This window comes from Vicia villosa, unplaced genomic scaffold (assembly GCF_029867415.1).
Source record: "Vicia villosa cultivar HV-30 ecotype Madison, WI unplaced genomic scaffold, Vvil1.0 ctg.000625F_1_1, whole genome shotgun sequence".
NCBI lineage: Eukaryota > Viridiplantae > Streptophyta > Magnoliopsida > Fabales > Fabaceae > Vicia > Vicia villosa.
In genome coordinates, this window is record NW_026705281.1 from 362,519 (window position 1) to 384,826 (window position 22,308).

Sequence of the window (22,308 nt, forward strand, 5' to 3'; positions counted from 1 at the left end):
TCCCAATTTTTAGACAGAAGTCTGTTGCCTTCTTTCTGAAAAAGATGCGGGCAAATTTTGGGGTATAACAAACATCTCTAGCTTTCCAAATACTCCTCCAAACAAAACTAGGATTAGAACCAAGAATAGCTTCAAAGAAAGATGTTTTTGGGAAGTACCTTGTTTTGAAGAATCTGGACACTAAAGCTTGTGGGTGACTCATAATAAACCATCCTTGCTTAGCCACCATAGCCATATTAAAAGCTCTAAAATCTCTGAATCCAAGTCCTCCATCCTTCTTAGAACAAGCTAAACGATCCCACGCCATCCAACGAATACCCTTGCTATTAGAACCTCCACCCCACCAAAAGGCATTCAACATTCTCTCAATATCATTAATCATTGCTTCAGGCAAAATAAATATACTCATCACATAAGCCGGGATAGCTTGGAGAACCGATTTAATCATGACTTTTTTACCAGCTTTTGACAAGGACCGACCTTTCCAAGAATTAATTCGTTGCCAAATACTGTCTTTGATGAAAGCAAAAGTAGACTTTTTACTCCTCCCGATCATCGAGGGCAACCCTAAGTACTTGCCTGTCCCTAAGACATGACGGACTCCCATAATATTTACAAGATCCTCCTGGGCCGGTAAACTCAGATTCCGACTGAAAAAGACCTCGGATTTGGATAAGTTGATTTCCTGACCGGAGGCTTTTGCATAGATATCCAGAACCCCCATAAGATGAGAAACTTCCTCCGCATTGGCCCTACAAAATAGAAAACAGTCGTCAGCAAAAAGCAGATGCGACACACTAGGTGCCCCTCTGCAAATTTGGATACCATGGATATCTCCTCTCGCCACAGATCCCTTGATGAGGGTTGAGAGACCTTCAGATATAAGAATAAAAAGATAAGGCGACAGTGGGTCGCCTTTCCTGAGTTCTCTTCCTGGCATAATAGGTCCAACTGTGTCCGAGTTAACTAGACCTGAATAGTGAACTGACGTAACACACATCATCATCCAGTGTGTCCACTTCTCTGAGAAACCCATCTTCAGCATCATACTTCTTAAGAAGCCCCAATCTACCCTATCGTAAGCCTTACTGATATCAATCTTAAGAGATAACTGAGCTTCTCCTACCATGTGTCTTTCTCTTAAGGGAATGAATGATTTCAGATGCTATCATGGAATTATGTAAAATAGACCGACCTTCCACAAATGCAGATTGTTCCTCCGAGATACAATTATCTAGTAACGGCTTTAACCTATTCGCCAACGCTTTTGCAATAATCTTATAAATGACATTACACAATGATATTGGCCGAAAGTCCTGCATTCTGTTAGGATGAGTACACTCAGGGATCAAACAAATATTAGTATCACTTATGGCTTCAGGAAAATAGCCTCGATGAAGCCACGACGAAGCTGCCTCAAAAATATCATTCCCACATACCTCCCAAAAATGTTGATAGAAACCGGGATTGCAACCATGAAGCCCAAGAGATTTATCTCGGTGTATCTCAACCAACGCCGCATACAACTCATTCTTAGAAAGAGGTGAAGTCAGAATATTGTTATCTTCCAATGAAACACACTGCTGAATACCACTTAAAACTTGGCCAAACTCGCTGTTGCTACTGCCAGCAAAAAGATTCTCAAAGTAATTCTTGGCAATGTCCCCTAAGCCTTGCGGGTCTATTACCATACTACCATCTTCATGATTCAAGCTCACTATTTTTTTAAAACTCTTTCTAGCAGTCGCCGATAGATGGAAGAATTTCGTATTCAAGTCCCCGTCTTTTAGCTAATGCATCTTATCTCTTTGTCTCTAGTACAAATCTTCACTGATCAAGGCTTTGTTATACTCCTACTGAGCCTCACGAAACCACTCTGCCGAATGCAAATCAGCACCACCTCTATTCGACTCCATCACAGCCTTATACCGATCCATATCTCCTCTCCTATTTCTTCGCAAATGTCGGCTCCAGTTCTCTAGACTTTCAGCATACGTTGAGATGCGCTTAACCACATCAGTATGCTCCTCACAATGCCAACCATTACTGACCACCTCTGTTATACCATCTTCCTGTAACCAACTGTTTTCGAAGCGAAATTGAAAACTCCTACCAACTTGCTGTACCGGATCACAATCTAAAAGGATGGGGTATGATCGAAATGCGATGCGATAAGATTAGATAACTTAGCATGAGGAAAAGACGCCAACCAATCGGAGTTAGCAAGAGCTCTGTCAAGTCTTTCTTCAATCATATGGTCAATGCCTCTACTCTTCACCCAAGTGAATTGATAGCCTTCAAGCGTAACATCGGATAGATTATAATCACTCACGACTTGACGAAAACCCGAGCACAGCCAATTAGGGTGGGGATGTCTTCCATTTTTATTCTGCTGGGAAAGGAGATCATTGAAATCTCCAATAACACACCACAGTAAGTTTGACATATCCCGGATTTCACATAACAGGTCCCATGCCAATTTCCTTCTACTTCTTTCCGGATAACCATAATAACAGGTAAGTCTCCCTGCACTATTGTCTTTATCAGTGAGAATAACATTCACAAAATTTCTTGTATAATTTATAATGCTGTAGCTACCGGTATTTTTCCATAGAACCGCGATCCCTCCACTTCTACCTTCGACGTCCACACACAAGCATGCGTCAAACTTCAACATAACCTGAATGTTTTCTAACTTCCGAGAATTCGACAGAGTCTCCGCTAGAAAGATAACATCGGGCCGGTGCTGTTGAGCCAATTTTTTCAGGTTTGGAATTGCACTCGGGTTGCTCAAACCACGACAATTCCAACTAACAATTCTCATTATTCCCGGCAGTCCTGGCTGCCAGGACTTGCCGATAAAAAATGATGTTGATCTTTTTGTGGTGTTTCTTCTTTCTCTACTACATCGTCTCTTCGACGTTTCTTCTCCAACTGCGATAATTCGGAAGTGGTGCCACTCAATGAAGATGGGAGATTGACTTCAAAGTTGTGAACAGCAGAAAGGCAGTGAGGAATATTGGTTTTTACTTTACGGTGCAGGCTTGAGTTGGTTTGTTTGGCATGCGGTTTTTTGTGTATGGAAGAATTTATTTTTACGGGTCCAAGCAAAGGGTTGAGGGTTTGCATATTTTGGTTTGACACAACATGAGGTTCTGAATGGGAAACTTGGTGAGATAATGCAGGGGCCAGCAATTTGGATGTAGAGCTACTACCAACCGCTCTAAACTCCTTATTTTGGTGGGCTATCAGGTTATTAAAAGAAGGGATAAGGTTGGTTTTATTGGCTGCTTGGCTAGGGGACAGATTTGTATTAGTTAGACTGTAGGGTACTGTTTGGATAAAAGCTTGGGGTCCATCAGAAAAATTAAATGTGGGAGCAATAGGTTTAGCGTGAGGGGAAACATGTGGGCCCGGTATATCATGATCCATGTTGGCTGTTACTATTTGTGTGGGAAAGCAAGACGAATAATGTTGAATGCCATCACTGCTCTTGTTGGTCAAAGGTTTGATTTGGGATTAGTTAGAAAATAAATGTTGTTGATTGCTTGTCTGGCCAGAATTAACCACTAGTGAATGCTCATTATGGCTAATGATTGGGCTGTCTTTAGCATTGAATGTAAACGATTCTCCCCTGGAATATTCTGCTACGCCACTCTCTCCTCATGGAGACTGAGTTTCACGTGCTTGAGGATTGTAATCAACACCAGGTTTTTGCACTTCTCCTCCATCATCTTCTTTCAGCCAGCGAGAACTACCACCCCTAAACCTCCTATTTTCTGCTCGAATTTCCGCCGACCACCCCCTTAAACCTGTATCTTCAGTCATAGCAAAACGAACCGCGCATCTATATTCCGAATGTCCAAGGACACCGCAAACAAAGAAAAATAGACTAAGCTTCTCATATTTAAAGCTAACGTTACACCATTCCCCACCCTTATTCTTCACTCTGGTGAACTTATTTAATGGCTTCCGAACGTCAATCTTCACCCTTATCCGCATGTATTGTCGCCAAAAAGCAGAGTTGTTGTTCTTATCATATTCAACAAAAGTACCAATAAAGTTCGCCATTGTTACTCCGACTTTCTCTAACATAAAACCAGCAGGAAGATTGTGGACTTGCACCCAGAAGTCAACATGATATAACGGTATATTTTCGATCTGCACTCCCAATTGCACCTGGTCCAAGATTAATAGATGGCTATCATAAGTCCACGGACCACCCTTCTGCACTTCTTCCATGTCCAACCTATGATTGAACTGAAAAAGAAAACGCCCCTCCATAACCTCCTTAATCGTAACTTGGTGGACTGGTCTCTAGATATCCACCATGCGAGCCTTCATAGATTTTACGTGGATCGGTCTATCACTTAGAATTCTGCCTATCAGACAGAATTTCAGATTCTCCACACTTCCTTCTTCACTTTCAACGTCAAAACATAATCCTTCCTTCTCTCCTTCATCATGTAACGACAAACCCGCCATCGGAGCCTCCATCGAACAAGCTGAGATGTAGAAAGATCACCAAACGGACGTAGCAAAACGGAAACTGTTGGATCTAGTAACCAAAAGTGAAAACTCAGGCTTCTCGAAAAGAAAAAAAAAAGCAAAGTGGTGTTGTTATGCGTAAAAACAAATGAAAATTAAGATAGAGTTATCATTTTAATTATGACATCTAATACAAATAAAGAAAGAAGAGGACTTAATTACGTGTTTATCTAATACAAATGTATTGAATTTAGATTTCATCAATTAATTATCAAAAGTAATTTCGAGTCGGTAATATTTCAAGAAAGTTTTTCAACCAACTCTATGAATCTCTTAAACACCACACGAAAGTTTTCTCAAATAATTTGTAATTTAATTGGAGATTTTCCCAATTAATTAGGAAAATCCCAAATTAATTAAGTTTGATGACATCTACGTAATCCTTAAATCATAGTGAAATTTGGGATTTTCCCAATTAATTGGGAAAATTAATTAATTAGGGAAATCCCAAATTAATTTCTCAATTAATTGGGAAAATCTCAAATTAATTAAGTTCATGAAATCTTCTGTAGATGTATCTATGGAACATTCTGATTTTTCCAATTAATTGGAAAAATCCCACGTTTCACTATGTTTTAAGGGATTCTGTAGATGCATCTACGGAAAAAACCATTTTTTTTAAAAAAACGGGTGCTTCCAGAGATGCATCTACGGAAGCACGAGGACATTTTTGCCAATTCGGTGGTGCGTAAGAAGGGCATGTGGTTGGTTGAAAAATCCTCTATTTCAAAATATAACTCCACATATCTCTTTACTTACATTTTTGTTCTCAAAAAACGGTGCAAGATATATTGAATCTAATAATAATCCTGGACCTCACAACTGCGAAAGATGTCTGGGATAAATAGGAAAATAGTACATGTCTAAGACGCTCATGAATAAATTGTGCGTGAAACAACGCTTTTATAGTCTATAGATGCAGGAAGGAGGCGATTTGCAGGTTCATGTCAACACTTTCAACAACATCTTCGCTGATTTGACACGACTTGGTGTGAAGGTTTACGATGAGGATAAAGCCATTATTTTGTTGTGCTCTTTAACATGCTCATGATCAATTGGTGACCGCTCTCACATACGGGAAGGAAACAATCACGCTGGAGTCTAATTCTTCTACCCTTTTGCAACACACGCAATGTCGCCAAAGTGTAGAAGAAAGTGAAGGAATTTCAAGTGAAGGTTTGTTTGTGAAGGAAGGTCAAGACCATGGCAGAGGCAAGGGTAAGACAATGGGTTCTAGAAAGAAAAAGAGGTTCAAGTCGAAAGACAGAAACAACTGAATGTTATGGTTGCAAGCAAATTTGTAGGTGATGTAACATCTGCTAAAACTGATAATGATGCAACCAAACTGTGGCACATGCGCTTAGATCATCTCAGTGAACGTGGGATGATGGAACTACATGAGAGTAATTTGTTGAAGGATGTTCATAGTTGCACAGTTGGATTTTCAAGTATTGTGTTCTTGGGAATCATTGTAGAGTTTATTTCAAGATCGGGCAACACAAAACTAAGGGAATCTTATACTATGTCCATTCTGATGTCCGGGGTCCAACAAAAGATCCCTCTTTTGGAGATTTCAGGAACTTTATGACATTCAATAATGATTTTTCTCGTAAGGTATGGATTTATCTTATGAAGTACAAACCTAAGGTCTTTACCAAGTTTAAACTTTGGAAGCCAGAGGTTGAGAACCAGACAGGGAGAAAAATAAAGTATTTGTGGTGTGATAATGGAACTCAATATACTGACAAGAAGTTTATACATTTTTGTGAGGAGAATGGAATCCTGAGGCATTTTTATGTGAGGAAGACACCACAACATAATGGTGTTATAGAGAGGATAAACAAGACTCTGAAGAAGAAGGCACGATGCCTTTGGTTGAATGCTGGTCTTTCATGAGGGCTCTGTGCAGAAATACTCACTATGGCATGATATCTAGTCAACAGATCACCAAAGGCTTCAATGGAAGGAAAAGTTGCAGAAGAGGTGTGGACACGTAACCTTATTAATTTGAGTAACTATAAATATAAATTGGTTCTAAATTGAAATTAAAACTGTTATACCCCAAAATTTGCCCGCATCTTTTTCAGAGAGAAGACAACAGACTTCTGTCTAAAAATTGGGAGTTTCATATAATCTTGGATTTTATTTCATAAATATCCTGATTTTATGAATACTCGGTTTTTAGAATATTTCTTATACGGTATTTCGGTTCGCTGTTGAATTTATTCTTACACAAACGCCAAGTACTGTTTATCACTTCACACATGCTGTTTATTTGAGATTTATTTTCAGATAAATAATACTGACGTAATTGGTACAAAATTAAATTTTTGCAGGCGCAGAGTCCGTGGATTCAGACTGTACTAGTAACAATTAAATTATTATTAGTTTTTGTTTCCCACTAATTTTGTACTATACTATTGTTTTCAAATCTTTTCCTTTCTTTTCAAATTTCTTTCTTTCAAATCAAATCTTAACTTTATTCTATACATCTCTCTTTTCAAACCCTACCATACACTTTCTTTCAAATCCTACTACCACTCAAATTTTCCTTTTTTGTACGGTATCACTTCATTCCCCAACGTCTCTATCCTTCTTTTCACTCTATAAATACCCCTCATTTTTTCCATAAATTCTCACATAAAATTTCACTCATTTCCCAAATTTCTACCTCATAATTATTTTCTCTTCTTCCCCGGCAAAAAAATGGCAAAGTGGATGGATACGTTTTTTCTTATGGTCATCACTGTTTTGGTGGTGATCATGTCCTTTTTCTGTCTGCATAGTCCTGAAAAATGCGGACCTGGAATGTTTACACTCCCGTGCATCTATATGCTGTTATTTATAGCATGGGTTTTTAATCGTCATTTTTAAAGTTTGTCGTATCTTTCGCTTTCAAATAATGTACCGTTCTTTATATTTGTCGTACTGTTCGTTATATCATGTAATATTTGTACTGTCAGTATTAAATGTCATTTTATCTGTCGTACTGTAGTTTAATTATCAAGATAATATTATGTGTGTTTATTGCTAGTTAAATATTTATTTTTTCTGTGCATTAAATATTTTTTCAAGATTATTATCGGTAATTTCATTCGCGTACGGTATATTTTATTTATTTATTATGTTTGTGTTTTTCTAACAACTCATGTAAATAAATTTTCACCATTAACATAACAAAAAAACAAAAAAAGAAAAAAAATTAACTTTAACTGTTAAGTTTACACTTTAACTGTTACGTTAATTCCCGGACAGCCAGTTAACAGTCAAACCCGCTGACAGCACGATTCTCTGTGTTTTGTATCACCATTCAAATCAATCTTTTGCATTTCAAAATTCCAAGATTTTTGTTCTAGAAGTCTTCTGATAATCACATGATCAACAGAGACTCAACACTGCACAAAAATCATGTACGCTTAACTATCTCCTACACAAACAGTCCCTAACTAGGGTTTTTTGTTTTTTCAGGAGAACAAGTTTTTTGAGACCTCAAATGGATTTCATGGATCTCCGTATGTCTCAAAGTACCACCAGACAAATTTTCAAACTTTAATTCGCTCGGACGCACAGTCAGCAGCTCAAACAGTCAACAGACGACCAGTTTGACCGAAAAGTCAACAGACAGTCAAAAATGAAATTTTTTGTCAACATCCATATTTTGTCAAAAGATTCATCATTTGATCAATGGTTGATCATAATTCATAAAGAAAAGTCCAGAAATCAACAAAACCCTAAGTTTCAAAATTAGGGTTTTCTCCTAAAAAGTCAACTGAACTTTGACTGGCCATAACTCTCTCCTTGTTCATCCAAAAAATTCCAACCAAAGCTTGTTTTGAAGGAAATTCAATTATCTTTCAAATGAAATTGATCCCATGGTCATTGGATTTACCATTTGGAAAATATGAGCCAGGACATTACAGGTCATTTTCAAAGTCAACAAAAAGTGGTTTTTTGTCAAAGGCCATAACATCAAGATAACTTCTCCAAATGCAAAAAAGTTTCCAAAGTAGCTTGTATAGGACATCTTGAGGTTTCTAAAAAGTACAAGAACTCCTTCATATGATCAAAATTGAGGGAGATATGCCTTGTTGAAGTTAGCTATTTTTTGGGAAAATGCATGAAACTAGCGTTGATCAAAATGATTTTTTTCCAAAAGAGGCCAAGCATTCATGATCCAAATATGTTTCTAATGATGTTAATGGGCTCCCATGACCAACATTTGGCCCATGACATTTTTGTTTCTTTTTTAATTTAATTTTATTACATTTAAAATTAAATTAAAAAAGAAATGGTTCAAGACAATTATCCAAGGCTTTTGTCTTTAGCTTAAGTCACCAAGATGGCTTAACTTCTGCAACATAGAGATGGTACAGCAGGCCTAGAGCAAGAGGATGAAGAAAAATGAAGCCATGGCCAAAGAATTCAAAGCTTTATATATTAAGAAATTCAAAAGTTCAAAGACCATCAATAATTGTTAGCTTAAGAGTGAAGCACTCTTATTGCTCATAAATAGCTTAGCATACTTCAGTAAGAAGAGAGACACAAATTCAGAACCAAGCACATGCTTGTATCACTCTTGTATCAATCAAAAATTTTGCAAGAAACTTGAAGTTCGAATTTTGGATTTAAGGCTAATTCAGTGAGATTTAAACATTCAAACACCTTCCTCAAGTATCACTGAACCTATTCCAATCATTTCCAGGTCTTGAAGCTCCCAGAATCGAGCTCCATAAGTCATATTTTAGTGACTTTTATTTGAACTCGGTTACACTAATTCATGCACCATAAACTTGTTTTAAATGCATATTCATGATCATATGAACTTGTAGAACGTTTCTGGTTTGTTTAATTTGAGTTTAATCGCAGGTATATGGAGTTGCCATTTTAGGGTTTCGAAACTTCAAAAATAGGGATCTATGATAGAGACAAAATTAGGAGAAACTATGGGCATATTTGAACTCAGGGGACGATTTTGAGTCGAACCATGGTCTCCTAAATAATTTATCTTGCTTGTAGGAAGTTTTGATATGTGCAGGTGCTGTAGTGACGGACAAAACCGTTGGTAAAACCTTTACCTACGGTTGCAGGTATTTTCAAGGTTGAAGACGAGGACGTGGCGTCCTCTGATTGGCTGGTTCGCATGCGTGTGGATTTTAAATTCAGTCAGACTCTATGCTTGCCATCCACGTGTATTACCATGCACCTCTTCAATCTCAGCCTTCAGATTTCATTTAATCCCAATCCAACGCCCATAAGCCTGCTATCTATATTATAGATCCTCAGCTTTGACACACCAGATCACAAATTATATATTTTCCATTTTATTTTATTTTCTTTGCAAAATTAATTTAAAATAGTTTTAAAAATCAAAAAAATATAATAAAAATATTTTCATGTTGATAAAATAATATATTATTTTTTGACACAAAAATATTTTATTTTTCTTCATAATTGAAATATTTTGTTTGATTAATTAGATAATAATGCTATATTCATCTTTTAATTATTTCTAACCCATCAAAAAATCTGAAAAAACAAATTTCAATTATTTAAATTAGGTTTATATATATTAAACAAATTTTGTACATATCTAGAATATTTTTCTCTTTAAGTTTAATTTATGTGTATAATTATTTGTATGATTATATGTTAATTAGCTTAATAATTTCCAAAACAATATCAAAAATCCTAAAAAAATTAATTTCATTTTAAAATTAATTGACACATAATTTGGACATATTCTAGACTTAATTTTTTAGGTTTAAATTTTATTTCTAATTCTTAGCTTTTTAATTAAATTAATTATGCATTAATTTTAATTAAAATCAACCATCCAAAAATCCAAAAATATTCTCCTTTTATCTTATTGTAATTTAAATTCATAGATAAGTTTATAGGTTGTCGAATTCATGTAAATAGCGTAGTTTATATTTCTCGCACAATCGATGTAATAGCGTAGATTTATTTTTCGCATTTTACATTCCCGCACTTTAAATTCTGTACATATAAAATTGCGTGTATGGCAAGAATAAAAAACTGAAGCGCTAGATCACTAATTTCAAAGACAAAAATATCTGAAAATAAAACACAATCACACTTGCACCTCTTAGGGTAATCCCTCTGTTACTCTTTTCAAAATCAATTCTACTGTTTCAAAAGGCGATTAAAAATAATTTCTTTCTGTATCCAGTCAAAGAAAATTTTCTAAAAGAAAATAGGAAAGGATCTTACGAACTTAGGGTAGATCTCTTAATTGCTTGCTCAAATCAAACAAAATAACAAATGTCTCACATATCATTGTTTTTCCAAAACAAAACTTTCAAAAAGACAAACACTTTGTATATATCCAAACAAGGATCATTACGAAGTTAAAAATCTTTTTTTCAAATCATCAAAACATCTTTCGAAAGATAAACACTTTGTATACATCCGTACAAGGATCATTACAAAATCAATTCTTTACAAAAGTATTCAAAACCACATACAAGCATTTCAAAGCAAGACAAATGATTCAAAAAAGTGAGCTAAGCAATTAAGAGCCCATGGATAACCATGGATACAAAGGGGTGCTAATACCTTCCCTTTGTATAACCTACCCCCGAACCCAAAATATCTTAAAGGTCTTTTTCTGTTTCTTTTATAAACCTTTCCTTAATTGGATAAAATAAAAGTCGGTGGCGACTCTCTGATTTTCCAAACTCAAAAATAAAAGAAGAGTCAGTTCGTATCCCACGAAAAAAACCGAGGACGACAGAACTGGCGACTCTGCTGGGGACATTCAAAAAACAAAATGTTTTCAAAAGGGGTTACCTTAGAGTTTAGATCACTTCGATGTTTTCAATTGCTTGTCTTGTTTGCTCTATTTTTCAAAGGTTTGTTTGGGTATTTACTTGTGTGAAAGATTCTAACCCGAATCTCGAGATACCTTAAGTATGTGACAATAGACCAAGGAAACTGTACGGCATGTACCGATACGGTTGATCTAGTAGTCACCGTTATTGCGATGCTTTGGTCTGTACTGATATCCCTTGAAAACGATCAAGGAGTATGTTAGGCTTCCGAAGTGTCATTAAACACTAATTTTTCTTAGAACCTTTAGTTGAACTTGACTTGTGGCCTATTAAGTGACTGGCTTTGAAATTGATCGAAGTTAGTTATCCTCGAGGAATATTTTGATCGGCCGTCCGAGTGCCGTATTGAGGTGTTGCCTCCAAGGATCATAGAACCCGAATACTATTCTAAGACAGGATTAAACCAACTCAACTTCAGTGGGGAGGGTATCACCTATGAACCTCGTGCAAGCCTTTAAACCTAAGGCTATTGTTTGATTTGTTTGTGTTTTCCACATGTTTGACATCATGACATCATAAGTATCATAAACATATCATTTTCTCACTAATCATTTCATGGATCGAAGAGTTTACCTTTGTTCTGTTGTTACAGGTAATGGCTCCCGCTACCAGAGATTATATCCGGATCAACATCTCAACAGTACCATCTGAACTAAAGGACTTAATATCAGAATTGCCCAGAAATGCTCAATTCACCGAAAAGCACGGTCACCTACTCCATTTGGTTACTTCAAAATTTGAAGAAGACATGATACGAGTCTTGTTCCAATTCTTTGATCCCGAACATCATTGTTTTACATTTCCTGATTACCAGCTAGTACCCACCTTGGAAGAATTCTCTGAACTAATTGGGTTACCTGTTCGAGATCAATTACCTTTCACTAGTTTAGAAAAGATTCCAAAGCCTGAAATCATTGCTGCTGCCTTACATTTACGAAAGTCAGAAATCGAGTCCAATTGGGAAACAAAGAGTGGAGTCAAGGGTTTGCTTTCTAAGTTCTTAATGGGAAAGGCTCGATCACTATTAAAAGACAGAAGTTACCAAGCTTTTGAAGAAGTTGTGGCTCTTTTAATTTATGGGTTGGTTTTATTCCCTAATCCCGACCAGTTCATAAGTGTGCACGTTATCAACATTTTCTTAACCCGCAATCCGGTATCTAATTTGCTGGGAGACATTCTACATTCTCTACACACTCATACCATGAAGAAACGAGGAACTCTTATGTGTTGTATACCACTACTGGCTAGATGGTTTACATTACACCTTCCCCAATCAATGTTGAGAAACGAACAAACGATGCAATGGTCTCGCAGGATTATGTCTTTGTCTCATTCAGATATCCGGTGGAACAACTTCTTTCAAAGAGACATCACTCTCATTGACCATTGTGGGGAGTACCCTAATGTACCACTCCTTGGCATTAAGGGAGGCATCACTTACAACCCCTCTTTAGCTTTGCGCCAATTTGGATATGCACGAAGAAACGGTCCTCATGACATGATTATCCATGGCATCGTGTTCGACTACGAAGATGATTCCCAAAGATATCGACGAAGGTTTATACATGCTTGGGGCAGTGTCTACAAAGTAGAAAGCAAGACTTTAGGACAATGAAACTCTATTCCCATGGAGCCTTACCTCAAATAGGTGCGTACTCGTGCTCAGAAGTTCATCATGCCATATCCCGCTATTCTACCTATGACTATTGAGCCAGAAGTCGAAGGGGCCGAACCTCGAGTTATTCTACATCCAGACATGCCAACTGACTTGGAAGAGCTGCAGAAATCTTGGTTTCAACTAAAAGGAGAAAGAGAAACCTTCAAAGCACACTGTCAAGACTATGAAAGGAAAGTGTTGGAGCTCACCAGACAACTCCAGGAAGAACAGCAGATCAACACGTTCTTGGGTGCAAAGAGAAAGCGTCCATGGGAGGCTTGAGGAATCCTTTATTTTCTTTATTTTCTGCTTTATCTTGTAAGTCCGAAAGAGGCAAAGAAAAGAAAAAGAAAAAAAAAAGACAAAAGAAAAGAGAAAAAGAAATAAATTGTTTGACTAATAAATGTTTGTTTCTCTTTTTCAAACAAATTTAAATTCTAAGATCCTTGGAAACATTGCATATACATTTCATTCATAAACATTGCATAACAGGTTCACATAACAGGTTTCTCATCTCCTCGCTGTTTATTTCAGTTAGAAGGGATGGATTCCGAAACAAGCATCAAGAATCTCGAAGCACAGAACGCCCAAGTTCAGATAGCAATTCTGGAGCTAGCAAAGGGGCAACAAGAACTGAAAGCCTTGATGACCAAGAAGAAAAAGAAGCCCAAGGGATCTGTAGGTTTAAGCCACCTCGTGAGGAAAGTCAGAGTCCCAGCCAAGATGCCCAGAAAAGCGCCAATCCCTGAAGTAGTCGGTGAAGGTGATCAAGAAGACAACCACAACAACCAGGGTTCTGCCAAACTCTCTCTCTCTCTCTCTCTCTCTCTCTCTCTCTCCTGATGAAGAAGATTATCACTCCGAAGACGAACAGGGTGATAGCAAATACCAGCAGTTGGAAGAACGCATGAAAGCTATGGAGATACAGAAAATACCTGGTTTAGACTTCAACGATCTAGGACTTGTCTCAGATATTGTTATCCCTCCAAAGTTCAAAGTTCCTGTCTTTGCAAAGTATGATGGAGTCTCTTGCCCAAAGCTGCATCTAAGGTCCTATGTGAGAAAGATACTACCTCATACGGCAGATAACAAATTGTGGATTCATTTCTTCCAGGAAAGTCTGTCGGGTACACAACTCGAGTGGTACTACCAACTGGAAAGTGCAAAAGTTCACACCTGGGAAGATTTGGCTGCTGCTTTCTACAAACAGTATCAATACAACGCTGACCTTGCACCAACCCGTACTCAACTACGAGGCATGACTATGGCTCCAAAAGAAAGTTTCAAAGAGTATGCACAAAAGTGGAGAGATCTAGCTGGAAGGGTTCAACCACCCTTATCTGATCGCGAGCTGGTCGACATGTTCATGGGCACTTTAACTGGCCCTTTCTACAGTCATTTGCTGGGAAGCTCATCGTCAGGTTTCACTGACCTGATATTAACTGGAGAGCGTGTTGAAAGCGGCATTCAAAGTGGAAAAATTCAAGTAGGCTCCTCCTCTGGTACTACAAAAAGGCCCATCAGTGGGAGAAATGAAGTCAATACAATGCATAGTCAGAAAGGTCGTAAAAGTGAGCATCACCAATCTGTAGGGGCTGTTCTGATCTCTGCATCTGCACCTCAAAAAGATCAACCGCCAAAGTATACGCGTCGACCAGATGCACCAAGAAGAAACTTCACCAGAATCAATATGCCAATCTCTCAAGCATTGCAACACTTGTTAAAAGCGAATATGATTACATTGAAAGACCCTCCGAAGAATGTCAACACTTCCTCTCCTAGTTATCGCCCCGACGCAACATGTGCATACCATTCTAACTGTCCAGGACATGACGCAGATCACTGTTGGGCCCTGAAAAATAAAATCCAAGACATGATAGATGCTGGGGAAATTGAATTCGATCCTCCAGAGACTCCAAATGTCATCACTGCGCCTATGCCAAAGCAGGATAAGACTGTTAATGCTATCATGGACACTATTTATATCTATGATGTGAGAGAGCTGTCAACTCCGCTCCTTGAGGTCAAAAGAAAGCTAATACGAGCTGGTTTATTTCCAGGTTGTGACCCTGATTGCTTTTATTGTGCACACCTACCCAATGGTTGTGAGAATCTGAAAAGAGGAATTCAAAAGTGGATGGATCGTCGTATCATTATGTTTGAGAAACTTCCTTCTATAGACAATTTGTGCGAAGTTTTTTCAAATGGGATGAAGATAGAGGACGTTTCAGTGGTTTCTAACATACCATTGAAAATCCCTACCAAAGCTCCCTTCAAAATTTCTGCTGCACCCAGAGTGGCATCTGTAATCATCACCAGTCCGGCTCCATTTCCATACTCCCCAGACAAAGCTGTCCCATGGAGTTATGGCACTAATGTTTATATCCATGGAGTTAAACAAGACACCTAGACTGAAGAGGCCATGAATTTTACTACTCCAACTGTTGATAATATTGTGGGTACTAGTAAGATTACGAGAAGTGGAAGGATCTTTTCACCAGAAATTTCTCCAAATATTGCTACTAATCCAGTCCAGGTCCCAGTTCCTAATCAAGATATCAACGCCCGAGGCAAAGAGCCGCTAGTTGAACCAGTTCAAGTACCTGTGGAAGTCATTGTTGAAGATCCGTCGAGGCAAGAAATGGAGGAAATATTGAAAATCATCTGCAAAAAGGGATTACAATATTGTCGAACAACTGGGGCACACTGCTTCAAAGATTTCAATGCTGTCTCTGCTAAAGTATTCAGAAGCTCATGCCAAGGCCCTGATGAAGTTCCTGAAAGCTGCACATGTACCACAGGAGATTTCAGTCGACCAATTTGAAAATTGTGTTGCCAATGTAACAGTAAATAACGGTCTTGGTTTCTCTGATGCTGATTTAACCCATGCTGGGAAAAATCACAATAAAGCCCTGCACATCTCTATTGAATGTAACGGCACCACTTTGTCTCATGTGCTGGTAGACAACGGTTCCTCTTTGAATGTGTTACCAAAAGCAGTACTAGAAAAACTTGACTTCGAAGGAGTTGTGTTACAACCAAGCGATGTTGTGGTAAGAGCCTTCGACGGGTCAACAAGAATAGTGTACGGAAAAGTTAAGCTCCCAATCAGAGTGGGCTCTCAGATCTTTGATTCTACCTTTTACGTAATGGAAATTCATCCAGCATACTCCTGTTTACTAGGACGCCCTTGGATACATGGGGCAAGTGTTGTAACTTCTACCCTGCATCAGAAGTTAAAATATCCTATAAAAGGCAAGGTCGTCATAGTTTATGGCGAAGAAGAATATGTGGTTAGCCACCTAAGTAACTCCAAAGAAGGTTGAGATGGATGGTGAATTCATCGAAACCCCCTGCCAATCTTTTGAGGTGGTCCCTCCAGATGTCTCTACTGCCAAACATATTTCTGCTACTCCTGCTACAAGAATAACTCCAACTATGGCTTCTCTCAAAGATGCTAAAGCTGTGATCGAAGAAGGTGGTTGCACAGTATGGGGACAACTCCTTGATGTACCTTACAAGTTCGATAAGCTAGGTCTGGGCTATGCTAATGGAACTCAGAAGAACAATCAAAGTCCTCGTTCTGGAGGATTAATGTCACATTTCATCAGCCAAGGAGTAAATGCTATTGAAGATGAAGTTCCACCTGTTTCCAAGGAAGTTTGGGATACTTTGGGAGAACCAAGCGGCAGGTACGATTTTCTAGTTAAGTACACTGCTCCTCAGAGTTCTTTTATTGCCATTGAAGACGTTGTCCCAACTGGATGGGATGATCAGTTCGAAGATTGCAAAAGTTTCACAAGTTCCATTACTGAGCAATACCAAAGTCCACCTAGTCCGAAAGAAGTCTGGGATACGCTGGAAGAACCAAGTGGTAAGTATGACTTTATGGTGAAGTATTCCGCTCCCCTGAGTTCGCAGATCGCTATTGAAGACATCACCCCAACTGGATGGGACAACCATTTCGAAGATAATATGATGCTCACAAGCCCTATCACTCCTGAAGAATTCTGGGAAACACCAAAAGATGAGAATGATTTTTTGGTGAAGTACACTGCTCCCCAGAATGCACAAGTCTCTATCAAAGATATCATCCCAACTGGATGGGACGATCTTATCGGGTATCTCTCTCAGCCAATAGAGGTATCTCAGCCTGGGCTCTCGTATCCAGCAGAGTATCTTGCTCATCCTGAAGGATCAACAGCTCATCTCGCCACCAAAGAAGTCAATGCTGTGGAAGACGAAGAAGACAACTGCAACTGGAGCAACTGGATATTCCCTACTCACAACAATGGATTGAACAACTGGGAAGCTGAGGATGTTATCTCCTTTGATCAGGAGTAAATGCAATTTCCTGTTTTCGTTGTTTATATGTTCAAAGATAAAAATGGTTCCTGTACTATCGAACCATGAACTTAAAAGCCAGGTGCCTTGCCCAAAGCACACTGGTCCTTTTTATAAGGGTTTGTCATACCATGATCATGTTCATTCAATAAAATCATGGGACGTTTGCATATTCAAATTTTGCGATCCTTTTTGTTTCTTTCTTTGCTTTAATTCATTTTCAAATAGCTATGTATTCTTACACACACCCACATAATAAATGCAGATTCACATTCACTCTGGATCCTGTTGATAACGATTCTGCTATTGCCAGTCATGACTTTGAAAATCCGATTTACCAAACTGAGGACGAAAGTGAGGAAGATTGTGAAGTACCTATGGAACTTGCAAGGCTGTTAGAACAAGAAGAAAAGACTATACAGCCGCATGAAGAGCCAATTGAAGTTATCAACCTGGGAAGTGACGAAGAAAAGAAAGAAGTCAAGATAGGGGCTGATTTAGAAGACAGTGTCAAGCAAAGACTGATTCAAATGTTACAAGACTATGTTGAGATATTCGCTTGGTCCTATAAAGATATGCCTGGTCTCGACACAGATATTGTGGTCCATCGCCTGCCAATCAAAGAAGGTAGCACTCCAGTTAAGCAGAAGCTGCGAAGAAGTAGGCCCGACATGTCCAAGACGATTAAAGACAAGGTAAAAAAGCAATTCAACGCCGGTTTTCTAAAAGTTGTGAGTTATCCTCCATGGATAGCTAACATCGTGCCTGTGCCTAAGAAAGACAGGAAAGTCAGAATGTGTGTAGACTACATAGATCTGAATCGGGCAAGCCCCAATGATGATTTCCCTTTACCTCACATTGATGTACTGGTTGACAATACTGCACAATGCAAGGTATTTTCCTTTATGGACGGATTCTCAGGTTACAACCAAATCAAGATGGCGCCAGAAGACATGGAAAAGACAACCTTCACAACACCCTGGGGAACCTTTTGTTACAAAGTGATGCCCTTTGGTTTAAAGAATGCAGGAGCAACGTATCAGCGTGCAATGGTAGCTCTGTTCCATGATATGATTCATCAGGAAATAGAGGTTTATGTGGATGATATGATTGCAAAGTCCAACACCGAAGAAGAACATCTGGGCCATCTTCACAAGCTGTTTGACAGACTCAGGAAGTACAAGTTGCGACTGAATCCGAACAAGTGTACCTTTGGAGTAAGATCCGGTAAACTCTTAGGTTTCATCGTCAGCAGCAAGGGTATTGAAGTTGATCCTGCCAAGGTCAAAGCCATTCAAGAAATGCCCATACCCCGTACCGAGAAACAAGTCAGAGGATTCTTGGGACGTTTGAACTACATCGCCAGATTTATTGCCCATATGACTACTACTTGTGTGCCGATCTTCAAACTGTTGAAGAAAGATCAAGTGGAAATATGGAACGACAAATGCCAATTAGCCTTTGACAAAATCAAAGAATATCTTCGAAAACCACCAATCTTGTTAGCACCAGTGGAAGGAAGACCTCTGATAATGTGCCTAACAGTGTTAGAAGATTCAATGGGGTGTGTACTGGGGCAACATGACGAGTCTGGCCGAAAAGAGCATGCAATCTACTATCTTAGTAAAAAGTTTACCGATTGTGAAACAAGATACTCACTGCTCGAGAAAACTTGCTGTGCCTTGGCATGGGCGGCTCGCCGACTAAGACAGTATATGCTAAACCATACCACTTTCCTGATCTCCAAAATGGATCCTATCAAATATGTGTTCGAAAAACCTGCTCTCTCTGGAAGAATAGCAAGATGGCAAATGATCTTAACAGAGTATGACATCCAGTACACTTCACAAAAAGCGATCAAAGGAAGTGTGGTAGCTGATCATCTGGCTCATCAAGCAGTGGATGATTATCAAGCGTTGAACTTTGACTTCCCAGATGAAGATATTATGCTAGTTACTGACTACGAACAACCCGGACCGGAGGAAGGACCCGAGCCAGGATCCCGATGGACTATGGTTTTTGATGGAGCCTCTAATACGCTTGGCAATAGCATCGGAGCTGTAATCATTTCTCCTACAGGAGGACATACACCATTCACTGCCAGATTATGTTTCAACTGCACTAACAATATAGCCGAGTATGAAGCATGTATTCTGGGTCTCAAAGCTGCAATCAATCTTAGAATCAAGATGAACCAGCCTATTGTAATGAGATTGATACCGAAGGAGTGGAAGAAAAACCATGGTTCCATGAAGTAAAAAGATATCTCGAAGCCCAAGAATACCCTGAAGGGGCATCCATTAACGATAGAAAGTTTCTAAGAAGAATTGTTGCCAAATTCTTTCTAAGTAATGGAATCTTGTACAAACGCAACCATGACTCGACTTTGCTTCGTTGTGTGAACAAGAAGGAAGCGGAACAGATTATGGAAGGTATACACAATGGTGCCTTTGGTACTCATTCAAGTGGACATACAATGGCTAAAAAGATCTTAAGAGCAGGTTATTATTGGTCTACCATGGAGACAGACTGCCATCATCACTCCAGAACTTGTCACAAATGCTAGATATATGCCGACAAAGTACATGTACCTCCAGTCCCATTAAACGTTCTGACGGCTCCTTGGCCTTTTGCAATGTGGGGAATCGATATGATTGGAGAAATTAAGCCGACTGCTTCCAACGGACATCGTTTTATCCTAGTCGCTATTGATTACTTCACCAAATGGGTAGAAGCAGCTTCGTTTGCTTCAGTTACCAAGAATGTTGTGGCCCGGTTTATCAAGAACAATCTCATTTTTCGGTATGGCATCCCTGAAAGGATCATCACAGACAATGGCACAAATTTAAACAACAGGATGATTACCGAACTCTGCATGCAGTTCCAGATCAAACATCATAATTCATCCCCATATCGACCAAAGATGAATGGCGCCGTAGAGGCTGCCAACAAGAACATAAAAAAAAATCATACAAAAGATGACAGTAACCTACAAAGACTGGCATGAGATGTTACCTTTTGCTCTTCATGGTTATCGCACATCAGCGCGTACTTCAACAAGGCAACTCCATTTTCCTTAGTTTATGGTATGGAGGCAGTTCTTCCAATTGAAATTCAGATTCCTTCCCTAAGGATTATGAAAGAAGCTGATCTAGACGAAGACGATTGGATTCAGACCCGGTTGGACCAGATAAACTTGATTGATAAGAAGAGGCTTACAGCTATTTGTCATGGTCAGTTGTACCAGAAACGTATGATCAAGGCCTTCAACAAGAAAGTCAAAAGTCAGGCATATCAAACCGGTGATTTGGTTATCAAACGTATCATCTTACCACAGGACACCCCAGGGGCAAGTGGACTCCCACTTATGAAGGATCATTTGTAATCAAGAAAGTATTCTCCGGCGGAGCCATGTTGCTTACCACTATGGATGGAGAGGATTTCCCACACCCTGTAAATGCGGACATAGTCAAAAAGTACTTCGTTTAAAGAAAAGCTCGCTAAGTTGAAAACCTGAAAGGGCGACTTAGGCAAAAAAATGAGCGTCTCAGTGGATTGAAAACCTGAAAAGGCAGCCTAGGCAAAAGTTAGGGAATAAAGCGTACGACTATGTCCCGTTTGGCTACCTACTCACCTTCAAGGTTCAACACATCAAAGGCACCAATCAGTTCAATCATTTTCTTCCAACAAGAGAGGGATGAGATACTCGAAGACAGATTGGCAATAGTAGAGTTGAAACTTGACTGGATTGTTTTCACATAGCTATTTTCCTTTATAAATACTTTTCAAAGTTTTATGACAATTTCCTACTACTAGGATTTTTGTCTCCTTGTACTAATCCGCCTATTATGGCTCTCTTTCAAAATCAATACAGTTCATGCTCAAAATCAATGTTTTCACTTTTTCTATTTTGAACGCGTAAACGTCCCAATGATAATTTTGAATGAACATATGCATTTAAATATGATTGATGTTTATAAGAAAAACAGGAATAGCAGTCAGGTAATGTCCCAATCATCTGGACATCATCCCGAAATCAGCATCAGAAGAAAAGTTCCCCAACAGAGATACGTTTCTCAGCAGATTCCTCAATGAGATTTTTCTCTCCAACAAAGTGATTCGGGAAAACTTATTCCCCAGCAGAGCTGTTCAAGATCACTATCCCTAGAAGGCGTGATCCTCCACACCAAGGTTTGATCAAATAATGCATCGGAGGATTACACATCTTTCTTATTCCCATTCAAGGTACATCAAAATCAGAACTTTCAAATTACCTTCATCCTCGAGCGGTAGTCAAAGATCCCTCAACAGGGCACCCTGGTCCGTAAGGAAGTTCCCCAGCCGAGTATACTCATAGCAAAGATCATCGACAGTCATAATGTCATCGTTTCCAAAATAACAAGCAGAGATTTATTTTCCCAACCAGAAGTTTGATACGCTCTAAACTGCATAAGTCATGTCCATACGGCATACATCATACGCATATTCATGCATAGCATATAATGGTTCATGACAAACGCATACATAACATGCACGATTCTAACATAGTTTGAGAATTTCAACATATACATTACATACATCATGGTATTGCATGTCACTAACTTGGTTTTCAGGTAAACGAATATCCTCAGCAAGTTATTCTCGATCGCATGCAATATTTTCCTGGGTTCTATTCAGATAGGCATTCTTCTCAGAACCAAAGATTCAAACTGAAGAGTTCTCTCTTTTCAAACCACCTATCAACTCAAAACAAGTAACGCAGATCTAAGTCGATACCTTGGACGGTTCCTTAATGATCTACCTTCAGATCTAAGTCGATGCCTTGGACGGTTCCTTAATGATCTACCTTCAGATCTAAGTCGATACCTCAGACGGTTCCTTAAAGCAATCAATCTTCAAGATCTAAAG

General features: G+C 38.8%; 1 protein-coding gene across 1 annotated transcript; it reads right to left on the reverse strand.

Annotated features, from left to right (window-relative positions):
- Positions 1-3,663: 3,663 nt before the first annotated feature.
- LOC131629963 (uncharacterized protein At4g02000-like) lies at positions 3,664-4,242 on the reverse strand. Its single transcript, XM_058900767.1, has one exon. The coding sequence runs from the start codon at positions 4,240-4,242 to the stop codon at positions 3,664-3,666; it is 579 nt and encodes a 192-aa protein (XP_058756750.1).
- Positions 4,243-22,308: the final 18,066 nt, after the last annotated feature.

What these genes read in the sequence shown, in the direction of transcription:
- LOC131629963 (XM_058900767.1), bottom strand. Translation starts at nt 4,242, where the DNA reads ATGGAAGAAGTGCAGAAGGGTGGTCCGTGGACTTATGATAGCCATCTA.